The following is a 12,944-nucleotide window of genomic DNA, read 5'->3' as shown; positions in this document are numbered from 1 at the left end:
AAAATGTGCTGTAATCTTTTCCCTGTTTATTTTTTTTTAATCTCTCTCCTTTCTACACAGGCAAATCCAAATGAACTAACAAATGGTGTAATAAATGCTGCCTTCATGCTCCTCTTTAAGGATTCCATTAGGCTCTTTGCTGCTTATAATGAGGGGATTATTAACCTGTTAGGTATGTGGAACTGTAAATAAAAATTCTTTACATATTTGCAAGTAAATGTACAGATGTGTTTCTGTTTTTGTATCCAATCCCCCTTCTTCACTCTTGCACACACTCCCCCATTAGAGTATTTATAATATACACAGTACTATATGCTCTACAACCCCCCCCCCCAAAAAAAAGTGCCAGTTGACGTGTTCATGTAACATGTCAGCAGTTAAACCAGTGCCTAGGAAGGGTTCATGTCACTTGAAACCAGGGCTATCTTCAACAGTAGCTGCAGCAGAGGTTTCAAAAATGGCAGCCCAGATTGGTCAGCAATTATTATTATTTATATTTGATTTATAGACTGCCCTCTCCAATCAGGCTTGGGGTGGTGGTGTACATCCGTATAATATAGAATTCTGATAAAAACAGAAAAGGCTATAAAAGATGAAACAATATCCTATTGTATTCATTTATTGGGCCTTGTGTCTGTCTCAATACCTCCGGCCAATATCTGTGGTAAAGAAACTGGATTTTATTGACTTGCCCCAGGAACCATATGCCTGATGGAATAGTGCTATTTTACAGCTCCTGCAGAACTTTGATAGCTCTGTCAGGGCCCGAGTTTTTGCCAGCAGCATATTCCACCAGGCTGGGGCCAGGGCCGAAAAAGCCCTGACCCTGGTCAAGGCCAGGCATACTTCTCTACGGTCAGGGACCACTAACATATTAACATTCAAAGATCTTAATGTTCTTCCGGGGGTATATGGGGGAGAGGTGGTCCCTTCCGATGAAACTTTTGGCTCTGTGTGTGAAGTGATACGCTGACCTTAAGGGCCTTTATGTTGAAGTTGGAGCTGCATTCAGAATTTAGTCCCTTAAATATTTATATTGCAAGTGTTTACCTGACTGAATACATGTTTACCTGACTTAATACTACTACTACTACTAATGCTCTGACTTATGGCTGACATTGTTGTGCTATTTTGTGCTGTCAAGCTATCTACGAAGGACTGCAACCTTAGTTTGCCTTGGAGCATTGGGGTGGATCCATGGAAACCGGCACTCATGGTGCCCATGTGGATACGAATGCAGATGCAGAGGCCAATTGCCATTAATGGGGGGGTGGAGGAGGCATTTAGTAGTCCACTCCTCAGTCTGCACCGTTTCTTATGGTTGCTGTGCAGGATCTGACACCAAATTATGCCCACAGAGAGACAATGTCTGAATTGGCTCTCATAGCCTTGTCTATGGTGATGGGATGCTGTGAATAAGGCACCATGTTGTCATTGGCATAGAAGATGTTTGTATGGAGTAGTAATTTAGCATTTTTAAAAGTTTTGGAAAACAGTGGCGGCTGCTGCTGCTGCTGCTGCTGCTGCTTCTTCTTCTTCTTCTTCTTCTTCTTCTTCTTCTTCTTCTTCTTCTTCTTCTTCTTCTTCTTCTTCTTCTTCTTCTTCTTCTTCTTCTTCTTCTTGGATTTATTAACCACTCCTCCCTGTAAGGCCTGGGACAGTGTACAGTGTATTAAAATTAACATGGGAATTCTAAATCCATCCATAGTAAAACATTTAAAACAATCATTCCATTGCTCTTCATGTTTCTCGGTCTCATACCTGATTTGAGTCATTACCCAGTTATGCTGATACTTTTTAAAAAAATTACTTTAAAATATCTTTTAAATGTAAAAGTAGTTTCTCTTTCCAATAGTCCCGTTTTAAATATTATTTTACAAATGTTTTTTTTTCTTTCCCCTTTAATTTCATGCTTCAGAAAAGTATTTTGATATGAAGAAGAATCAGTGCAAAGAAGGTCTGGATATTTACAAAAAATTCTTAGCCAGAATGACCAAATTGTCAGAATTCCTCAAAGTGGCAGAGGTAAATAAACCCAGTAGCATCAATAGAATTTCATTTAGTTCTCTGGACTGGTACAGTAATAAATGCATATAATTTCCTATAAATATGGTGATATATGATGTTTTCCCCCCTGTAATTATCACTTAAAATAGGCATATTTAAAAGGGAGTATTTTGAAAGCCTAGTTCTGTCTATTATCTTTTCTGAACAAATATAGACGACAATGTAGGTCCTGATCTAGACTTCTAAGGATTTTTAAATATTAAAAAAGAATAATTTATCGAAATAGTACCAAAGCCCTCTTCTTGTGGCTTTCTAGTATATGAAAGAGATTAAGAGGTTAAGAGAGACCTTACAAGATTTGCATGTGAAATTCTGCTTATGGTGCCATTACAAATGGCATTTAGAATTGTACCAGTTCAGAAAGCTCTCCATGTCTTCCCTGGTACCTTAGCTTCTATGTAGACATTCAGATCCACAGTTCTTTCTTTTCATTGTCACTGCATGTAGTAATGTACATTTTTTTCCCTTTTTTGTGAACCCAGCAAGTTGGAATTGATCAGGGTGACATTCCAGATCTTACTCAGGTCAGTGTACATTTCACATTAATTTAACCCAAGTCCTTTGTGATTTTTAACAGTTAGTGTTCCATTATATACATCACAATATTTCATTTTCTTCCATATATATCATATATGGAAATACATGTCATTTTTCCCGTGAATTGTGTTGTTTGCATAGTAGTGCTTATATTCTGTAACCTCTCCAGTTATTTTTGTCTGGTTCTAAAGAATATTCTTTCTAAAGGTTTGGGCGTTTTATTTTTTTAAAAAGAAACCTCTGTAATTTTGGCATAGCTTGCTAAGAATTGGGATAGCTTTTGATTAGAGCTGAAATAGCCAGGGTTTTCCCCAGTTTAATTGGGCAGGATTCAAAGACCTGCATCACCACTTCCAACATATCCAGCAGGGCTTTGGACTTGTTTTCTCAGACATCAACCCTGCCACCCTAGGGGGAATTTCTGAGTTGTTTGCCTCATGATATAGATGAGGAGTGGGTAGGCTGCTCTTCAAAAAAGCCATAAATGCCATAAATGCAAATGGTGCATCTAAAATAACTCTTTGGTTCCTGAAGTGTGAATTATTGGTTACAAAAACGTGTTTGTTTGTTATGTGTTTATTGTGCAGATACTCTAGGTTCATAATGGAAAAATTAAAGGCTTGGTAGAGAAGTGAGTGAGCGGCAATGTGAAAGAGCCTGGTGGATCTTCAGGCCCTTCCTTGCACCTGAGAAACCAATTACGAGGGTTCTAGGTTTGTAGCAAACCACAGTTCTCCTTCTGAGGGGAGGACATCTTGGATGGGATTTCCCGCCCTTTTCTCAGGGAGGCAGGACAAAAACTTATTTACTTCCTGTCTCCAACAGAGGGACAACCCCCTTCAAGCCAGTTCTCTTCCTGCCTGCGTTGGGAGCGCACCTTTTTCAGGCTTGCTTTGACTTGCTATTCTATTCAACTCTATTCTATTCTTCTAATTTTTTTCTACACTTCTAGTTCTGTCTTATCTCTTCTTCCCTCCGCTGTCCCTACTGGGCTAGAGAACTATCGTGAATTTCTGGTGACTTTTTTGGAGTGCATGGCCTCAGGCACGCAAATGAGTTTAGGCGCGCTTTTCAGCCGCCGCTCCCCCCCTACTTTCCTATGGCGACACGACGGGACGGTTCCTTGTCCAACGGGGAGACTCCTCTCCCATGTTCCTAGACTGTGAGGAGCCAACGGTAATGACTAGCATGTTCCCGCTAAGGGCTGCATCGGTCGCAGCGGGGAGCATCGCAGGAGAGACTGCCGGTGGTGGTGGCACTGTAGGCCTGACCATCACTCCACAGCAGCGCGAGCTGCCATTTTGTGATCCTAACTCCGCCAGCCCGTCTGCTCAATCCTGGGCGTCAGTTTCTATCGCTGTACAACCCTCGGCTCCGCAGGGACCATCATTTTGCCAAAACCCCAAACATTTAAAGGAGCGAGAGTGGCATATGTTAGATGTAAGGAGATCTCTCAAGGCTTACCTTATCAGAACTGAAGATATTAGGAAATCAGAATACTTGTTCATTTCAGTTTCCCCTCCAAGATTGGGTCAGGCCATGTCAAGACCTGCAATAGGGCGATGTCTACAGGCTTGCATTTTGGAAGCTTATAAGGCATAAGGGGTTCCTGCCCCTCCTGTTGTCACAGCTCACTCAGTTCGTTCAGCAGCCACTAACACTGCTTTCAATAAGAGGGCTTCTGTCGAGGACATATGCAAGGCGGCCACTTGGTCATCAATTTCCACTTTTGTGCGCCATTACAAGTTGGATGCGGCAAGAGCCTCTTGTGGCGCAGAGTGGTAAGGCAGCCGTCTGAAAGCTTTGCCCATGAGGCTGGGAGTTCAATCTCAGCAGCCGGCTCAAGGTTGACTCAGCCTTCCATTCTTCCGAGGTCGGTAAAATGAGTACCCAGCTTGCTGGGGGGTAAACGGTCATGACTGGGGAAGGCACTGGCAAACCACCCCGTATTGAGTCTGCCAAGAAAACGCTGGAGGGCGTCACCCCAAGGGTCAGACATGACTCGGTGCTTGCACAGGGGATACCTTTACCTTTACCTTTTTTACAAGTTGGATGCATAGAGTTCGGGGGATGCAGCCTTCAGTAGGACTGTTTTGCAGCATGTAATCCAGGCTGACAGAGATGCCGCACCCGGGACTTAATACTGCCCTGGGAGCTCCCATCCAAGATGTCCTTCCCTGAGAAGGAGAACGACCATTGATTACTTACCGAGGAGGGTCTTTCTCTTCTGAGGTAGGACATCTTGTCCCCCCCAGTGCATCTCCGTCAGTACTTAGATCATGCTGTTAAAAAAGTTTTGGAATACAGTTCTTACTGATAATCTGTTAGAGTTTGTTTTTGGGCTTACCTGTTGGTGTTACATTTCTTCTTGTCAGAGCATGTCCTGTTGTTTTCCTTTGTTGTTTTCTTCCTTCACTTCTTCTTCCTGTTTAAAAAAAAAAGTGTTGTTAGCTGATGGCTTTCGGAATTCCTCTTGGCTTGAAGGGGTTGTCCCTCTGTTGGAGACAGGAAGTAAAGAAGTTTTTGTCCTGCCTCTCTGGGAAAAGGGCGGGAAAACCCATCCAAGATGTCCTCCTACCTCAGAAGAGAAAGACATTTCTTGGTAAGTAATCAATGGTCGCTTCTGCCCTAATTCCGTATTCCTAATGGAAGGAACTGTGGCTTGTATCCTAGCATACAGATAGAAGCCAACTGTGAATAAAACCACAAAAATCTATAATTAACAAACCTGAGGAAAGACATGAACCCCAGCTCCTTCACCAAATGGCAAACATTGGTTTGCTATTACATTATAGCCTATCCCGCTTTATTTCATTACTCTTGGAAAAATTGCAGTAGAGCTGTGGGGGGGAGAGAGGCTACTGTGCAGATGGGAAGGTGTGGAGGACAAAATAGCCTACAATTGTGCTTTTTCCCCCTGTCTTAGCTCCCTTCACCCTTCCAGCTTCCATTTTCCCAGAGACTTTTTCTTTAAAAAAACAACAACTGTGTACTGTCAAGATTACTACAGCATTATAATGAGCTATTGAAACAGGGAAATCGTTCCAGTGTGGTTTAAAAAAAAAACACTAGCTCTTTTCAGAGTTAAAAAGGGAATAGACATCTTGAACATTTCCCTTCTAGTTCCGCATTAAAAAATGCTAAAGACATTTAACATGAAAAGTTGGAGTTAGTTTATGGTTGCAATAGATCTTTTTAACGTTACAACACTATAGTGCTCTCGTTATATCTGTGTGATTTTTTTTTAAGCCACTCAGTGCGGTAGGGAAAACAATAGCTTTGTGGAGGACTAGGGCAAGAAAAAAGTGGGGAAACCACAACAGTTTGCATTGTGCTGAATCAGCAGCCACAGGAACAGTAAGCAAGCCACAGGAAATATTTTTTTTGTGTGGAAAACCCCCGAGCGACAGCTATGTAAAGGCTGATGCACCTAAGAATGCCAGACAGAATGAAGGTTCTTTTAACATGCCAGCTCAAAACAATTAGAAAGTTTGCATTTTCCAAATGGTAAGACATCCTACCAGATGCTGATGATTTTTGTCTTCTGTCCACATGCCAGAGCCATGCCAGTGGCTGCTTCTGTCCCTTGTATACCTAGCTTTCTTGCGTCCAGGCTATGCTGCATGCGTGTCATCCTTCCAGACCTATCATATCACTATTGCTCCTAGCCTTGGCAGCCGTGTAGCTCCTTTTGTACTTCGCCTGAAACCATCCCTTCCAACCAGTCTAGATGGTCACAACTGGCTGTCATGTCAGCAACCTGGGCTTCTTGCCTATGCTACAGACTGGGATTTGGTGCCTGAGATCCTGTGGCTGCATAGCATGACTGATTTGCTTTGAATTCCTTTTGCCTGGACTTTTTTTTAAAGTTAATCTGCACTGTAAGGTTTCTGCATTGTTTAGTACACAAGGAATAATTGAATTACTGTGGGATTGCTCATTCCTTTTGGGTTCAGTTTGGAAAAGACTGAGGAAGGGAAGAAAGCCTTCAGTTTATGGGGGAGGTAAATCATCCAGAGGTAAATCAACCTGTTAATGCTTAAGCAGCTTCTCTGTCTGATAGAATCCAGTTAGGTGCTGGGTTGTTTCTACTCAACAGTAGCATGGCACCTCTTATGAAACAAAACGCAAATCGTGTGTGCAACAAGTATCTTTATTATTAGAGAAATGTCTAGTAAATGCCACTGGAATAGGTTTTTCAAGGTAGATCCTTTATGCGATAAGCAAATATTTTAATGGCTCACCAAAAACATCCTCCTGTGAGTTCTTGTTGAAAAAATGTCTCTCTTGTTCATCATTGTCGCTTCTGTGCAGCCCCTCCTGGGGACTGCACAGTCACAGGTCTGCCCCGGAAAGATTTATAAGCTTTCTAATAGATTAGGAGGGTCTCTCTTCCCTCTGGCATCTTTCTAGCCAAATGATTGCATGACTGGGAGGAGGGGCGCTACTCCCTCAGTTCTCTTTTTGCTGCCATAGAGAGAGGATCTCCACTGCTGTTCTGTGCTCCCCCCCTCCCCAACCTCAATTTTGAGGTTGAAGTATAGAATCATAGAATAATTGAGTTGGAAGGGACCTCCTTTGTCATCTAGTCCAACCCCCTGCACTATGCAGGACACTCACATCCCTATCGCTCGTCCACTGTAACCTGCCACCCCCTTAAGCCTTCACAGAATCAGCCTCTCCCTGTCAGATGGCTATCCAGCCTCTGTTTAAAAATCTCCAAAGATGGAGAACCCACCACCTCCCAAGGAAACCTGTTCCACTGAGAAACCGCTCTGACTGTCAGGGACTTCTTCCGGATGTTTAGATGGAATTTCTTTTGAATTCATTTCATTCCATTGGTTCTGGTCTGTCCCCTCCAGGGCAAGAGAGAGCCATTCTGCTCCATCCTCTATATGGCAGCCTTTTAAATACTGGTTATCAGATCCCCTCTCAGTCGTCTCCTCTCCAAGTGATTTATTTGTTTTAGAAGTTTCCCTTTTTTGTCATCAGTGCTCATTTTAGTGAAGAATAAATTAAAGAAAAAATGTTTCTGATTATTCTTCAGGATTAAGCTAACCATTGCTTTAGAATGGTGTTGTTAAACAACCATTCTCTGTGCCTCAACGGTCTAGGGCAGGGATTCCCGATCAGGGTAAACCAAGGAACCCTATGGTTACACAGGAGCTCCCCAGGGGTTATGTGGCCTTTCCCCAAAGTTCAGAGGCTGTCATCTCTAGACATCACTGGAGCCCACTTCCTCTGTTGCTCTACATGCCTACTTTCTCCACAATGGAAATGGTAAATGATCAATCGATCGATTGGCTGGCTCCCACATCTTACGTCTGTGCTCATTTCTCTGAAGGGGTATTTTACCACTTCTGTGGTTACTCAAAGCCTGAAAAATATTTCAGGTTCCTCCATAGTCAGAAGGTTGAAAAGGGTTGGCCTAAGGGTTCACACAACAGAGCCTTATGCTCATGCTGTCATCAGTTTTGAAGACAGGTATGGATAGAGCTGGACTCAGAAGAGCTCTTTTCAAAGGCTTTGGCTCCACGCCAGTCTGAATAAAGGAATATTCCCCCTCTGTGGTGAGGTGTGGTACAAGGAGAGTTGGACTCAGAAGAGCTCTTTCCAAAGGCTTTGCTACTGGCATCTCCTAATTAAAGTCTACTAATCAAAGTCTCTTTCCCTCTCCTGCAGGGGGATTTTCTCTACAAGAGAAAAGATATTCTCTGGTCTATTGTCTTGTCCACAAGTTTTCCTGCAAATTTTTTCATGCTTACGTAATAGCTTCTTATGTTGTTGATTACGTTTGGTCCACTGGATGGATCAATAACTCTCTAACAGTTTCTTCTTCCTCTTTTACAAGACATAACTATAACCCCTTGTTTTGTCAATGCTTTGGTGCTGATTTAGAATAGGGCCCTTTACTACGCATCACTTCTAATTTTGGTATGAGGATATTAGTGGTGCTTCTGCATCATGAACTTTCACAAGTTGATGCTCTCGCCTGGATCCCCTACCAGGGATTGTCTCTCAGCCCTCATTCACACATGACCAGTATCCTCAAACGACCCATCCTTGTGGGTCGGCAGAGGCTGTTGCACTGTGTTCTGACTGCCAATTCGTGTATCATGACTTTCTTTTGAAAGAGTGCATGTTTTTTCTTTGCCATGTTGGGACACATGTAGAGAGCTCACTGCTCTGTCATAAGACAGTTGTGGGTGAAGGTCAATATGTGACTGTGAAGAACTGTTTCGGGGATGGTTCTCCATGGTCTCTTCATCTGAGAGATTCATACCCACCTCCTTTCCTCAGTGAACTTGCTACCCTCCCTATGTGGGGCTGCACAGAAGCCACAAAGATTAAAACAAGGTTGCACTTACCTGTAACTGTTGTTCGTCAAGTGGCCTTCTGTACAGCCTCACATCCCTCCCTCCTGCTGTGAACTTTCTAGAACCTTAATTTCTAGGGGGTTGCCAGTGGCGACATGGGAAGAACTGATGGACTAGTGCCCCTCCTCCTGGTCCTGTGATCATCTAAGTGGGAAGATGCCAGAGGGAGGAGGGGAGTGCTCCTAGTTTATTAGAAAGCTTGGAAATCTTTTCCATGCCAGGTGTGTGATTGCACAGACCCCATTTGTACCTGCACAGAAGACCACTTGATGAAGAACAGTTATAGGTAAGTACAACCTTGCTTTATCTCTGTTGTAACTTAATTTTCATGAGTGCTTTCCCACTTCCCTGGGAAGTGTAACTAGAGCCTGAGACAAATTCTCTTCTGTATGGTACATTAGCAACTAGCGTACACCCCTTGTCTGTTTCCTATCTGTTGGTTTTGCTGACTGTATAGTATGCCTTGGAAAGCTCTCATTCTTTCCTTTTTCATCACAAAACAGTACAGGCACTGGATTGCTACTATGCACTTGAGGGTATTTTCTGTAAAGACTCAGCTGATAACATCACTTCATTTCTTTACATTCTTTTGCTGTTTTTTCCATAAGCTCAGCTAATTCTTTTTATTGTTCTTTAGCTTAGCTAGTTATAGTTCTTTGAAGGAATTAGCTCATAGAGTATATCAGTAAGCATTTTTTGTTATCAGAACAGCTTTATCTTTTGAGCATATAATTTAACTTAATCACTTTGTTCAAGGAGATGAAGGGTAGGAGGCGAGTTTCGTTTTGCTTGCTCCAGAACTAGACATGAAGGCAGGAGGTGTTGTTACCATTTCTGCTTTTTCAAAATGTAAAATTTTAATAGCAGGTGAAGGGGAGGGGCAAATGCATTGGGGTAGCAGAGCTGGGAGGTGAGGCTGTTGAATCCTTCCCCTTCCTCCACACTACTTTCCTAATTTTAATTATTTCCCATCCCCACCAGATGTGTAAGGTGAGTGTTTTATTGCATCTTTTCTGGTATCTTTTTAAGCTGATATAACAGATAATCTTAAGGCTTCTTTGGTTAAATGTAAGTTTTGATTTATTATAAATAAACTACCTTTGGCCCTCCAGGAGAAAGGCAGGATTTAAATGAATAAATTTTGGTGCCTGTATGTGTTTCCCCACAGAAGTAATAACAGCTTCTTCAATAGAGGAAATGTAAAAGCTGTATGAGAGCCTCTTGTGGTGCAGAGTGGTAAGGCAGCAGACATGCAGCCTGAAAGCCCTGCCCATGAAGCTGGGAGTTCAATCCCAGCAGCCGGCTCAAGGTTGACTCAGCCTTCCATCCTTCCAAGGTCGGTAAAATGAGTACCCAGATTGCTGGGGGGTAAACGGTAATAACTGGGGAAGGGGATGGCAAACCACCCCTTATTGAGTCTGCCATGAAAACGCTAGAGGGCATCACCCCAAGGGTCAGACATGACTCGGTCCTTGCACAGGGGATACCTTTACCTTTACCTAAAAGCTGTATGGGGGGAAAGGATTAGCCGTCCCCCCTCCAATACTGCTGTTCCAATCTGACCCTTGGTGCAGTCGTTAACAACTATAAAGTGAACCCTGGAAACATCGAGCCAGCAGTGTCAGGCAGAACATCTAATTATCAATTATTCAAAAATAAAAACATTGCCACATGGTGCTTAAAAAACAACTAGCAGCCTAGATCCAGAGTGACTTTTGGAGGTGGGATTGAGAAAAGCTAAGTCCTTGGTCCATCGATGCCTCATTAAGATTGAAATCCAGAGTGAGTTGGCAATTCTACCAAGGCCAGACTGTTTTCTAAAACAATGGCCAGGAATTTCAGTGGCCCCTTACCTATTGACCATCACTTTTACAAAATTTAGATCCTTTTTCGGAGCTCACTTTGATGCCTTCCCATCTACTGTACTATATGGAATGTTCAAACATTGGCCTATGGGAACTACATTGCTGTCCAGATAGTGCTAATGTTACTACAGGCCTTGTCAACCAGGGTGTCATGAAACGCTGGTGTTTCTTGATGGTCCTGGAAGGGTTTCCTGAATGGGTGGGAGTTAATTAATTTTTAATATAGTTTTAAATGTGTTAAACATTTATTGGGTGATATTTATTTATTTATTTTACATTTATATACCGCCCTCCCCTGAGGACCAATTATGGTCATGTTGACCTGCCCCCCCCAATGGCCAGTGATGGCCCAACAATTTTCTGCATGGTCACACCACATCTGGGTTTCTCGAAGCCTGAGGAATATTTAAAACATTTCTCAGTGGTATAAGGCTGAGAAAGGCTGTTTTACTGAGACAATTTCCCACATATTCCACTGTGAATTTTATACTAATGATAGAGCATAATTACTCCCTTGCTAGTACAATTTAAACATCTGAACATCTAGGAATGTATCCAGTTGTTCTTCACCAAATTTTTACTAGAAGACAAAGAGGCTATTGTATCACATGCAAATAGCTTGTGTTTATTGTTATTTTAACTGTTTTATGATTGGCACTCAGTTGACAGCTGTTGTCTTTTAGAATTGACTTTAGTGCAAATCTCTTTTATTGCCGAGTTATTTTGCAAATATATATGGCTGGCCTAAGACCATACCAAGAAAATTGAAAACTGAACTACTCTAGAAGCCATAGGAGATCTGATCACATATGTCATGTGTCAGCCCTTTTTAGAAGAAAATTTCAGTTACTCTGATGCATAGGCAATAGGAAAATATGTGGGAATGTTTTATCAAAAGCATTTGTTTACATTCTTTTTCTCTCTCTACTTATAGCTTTGTTTTATTTGTTTATAAGGTTTTTATCCCACATTTCTACTGCAAATCATAGTTTGGCTTATAGGGAAAGAAAAATCTACAAAATAGCAAAGCAAAGCCAACAAAAATGGAATGAGTAGTAGCAGTGAAACCACAACTGATAATAGTACAGCAATAAGGCTACAGTACTAAACACACTACTATTATTATTCTTATTTGAATTTATTGCCTGCCACTCTCGGCAAAGCCGGCTCATGGCGGGTTACAACAGGGGTAGTCAACCTGTGGTCCTCCAGATGTTCATGGACTACGATTCCCAGGAGCCCCTGCCAGCGTTTGCTGTCAGGGGCTCATGGGAATCGTAGTCCATGAACATCTGGAGGACCACAGGTTGACTACCCCTGGGTTACAAGATAAAATAAGTAAAATACAAATCTCCTAACCCCCGCCCCCCCAAAAAAACAGAACAGTTAATGAAATACAAACCCAGCAAGAGCACGACGGCAGACCAACTCCCCACCTACCCCGCTGGTGACCAGGGGGAAATAGCTGGCCACCATTATTAGAATATGGTGGAATACCTTCCCTCCTTACTCCTCCTTTGGAGGGGGCCACAAATCTTCTCTTTGCCCTGGCTTCAACCATAGGCCTGGTGGATGAGCTCTGTTTTACAGGCCCTGCGAAAAGCTGAAAGCTCCTGTAGGGCTCGTAGCTCTTCCTGTAGATATGAGGAAGTCCTATTGAATTCAGTGGGATTTACTTCTGAGTCTAGTTGCTTAGGACTGCACTGAAAAGCAGCCTTGAACCTAAGGATGATAGTAATAAAAGGGTCAAGGCCATTGTCAGGGCATCAGGTTACTTCTTGCATCAGTGAATACCCACCCTCTGGAGAAAACCAGTGCAGTGTTGTGGGTTAGGAATCCCAGGTGCTAAACTCTGCTTGCTGAGTAACCTTGGGCCAGTTATTTTCTCTTAGCCTGAACTACTTCATAGGATTGTTGCAAGGATAAAATAGTAGGAGGAAAGGAGGAAAGCAATTTTCTAAAAGCTCTTGGAAAGAAGGGCAGGGAAAAGTGTTAAATGAAATAAATAAACATTTCTGGAAAAGAGAGATTTGTTTCCCAGTATCTAGGTGCCACAGCTGAGATGACCCTATTTTGACTGTCAGCTCTTTGCTAACTT

The 12,944-nt window shown here is 42.5% G+C and overlaps 1 protein-coding gene across 4 annotated transcripts in view; it reads left to right on the top strand.

The window, feature by feature from the left end:
• The window catches only part of LOC143822632 (phosphatidylinositol-binding clathrin assembly protein-like), a 55,882-nt gene that overhangs the window by 21,896 nt on the left and 21,042 nt on the right, over positions 1 to 12,944 (top strand). For all 4 annotated transcript variants that reach the window (XM_077308007.1, XM_077308004.1, XM_077308005.1 and 1 more), the window contains exons 6-8: positions 61 to 172; positions 1,919 to 2,025; positions 2,550 to 2,591. In XM_077308007.1, the coding sequence (XP_077164122.1) occupies positions 61 to 172; positions 1,919 to 2,025; positions 2,550 to 2,591 (261 nt within the window). The remainder of the gene's footprint in view (positions 1 to 60; positions 173 to 1,918; positions 2,026 to 2,549; positions 2,592 to 12,944) is intronic.

Source organism: Paroedura picta, chromosome 13 (genome assembly GCF_049243985.1).
Source record: "Paroedura picta isolate Pp20150507F chromosome 13, Ppicta_v3.0, whole genome shotgun sequence".
Classification (NCBI taxonomy): Eukaryota; Metazoa; Chordata; class Lepidosauria; order Squamata; family Gekkonidae; genus Paroedura; species Paroedura picta.
Note: the sequence above shows the minus strand (reverse complement) of the source record. Positions and strands in the feature narration are given on the sequence as shown.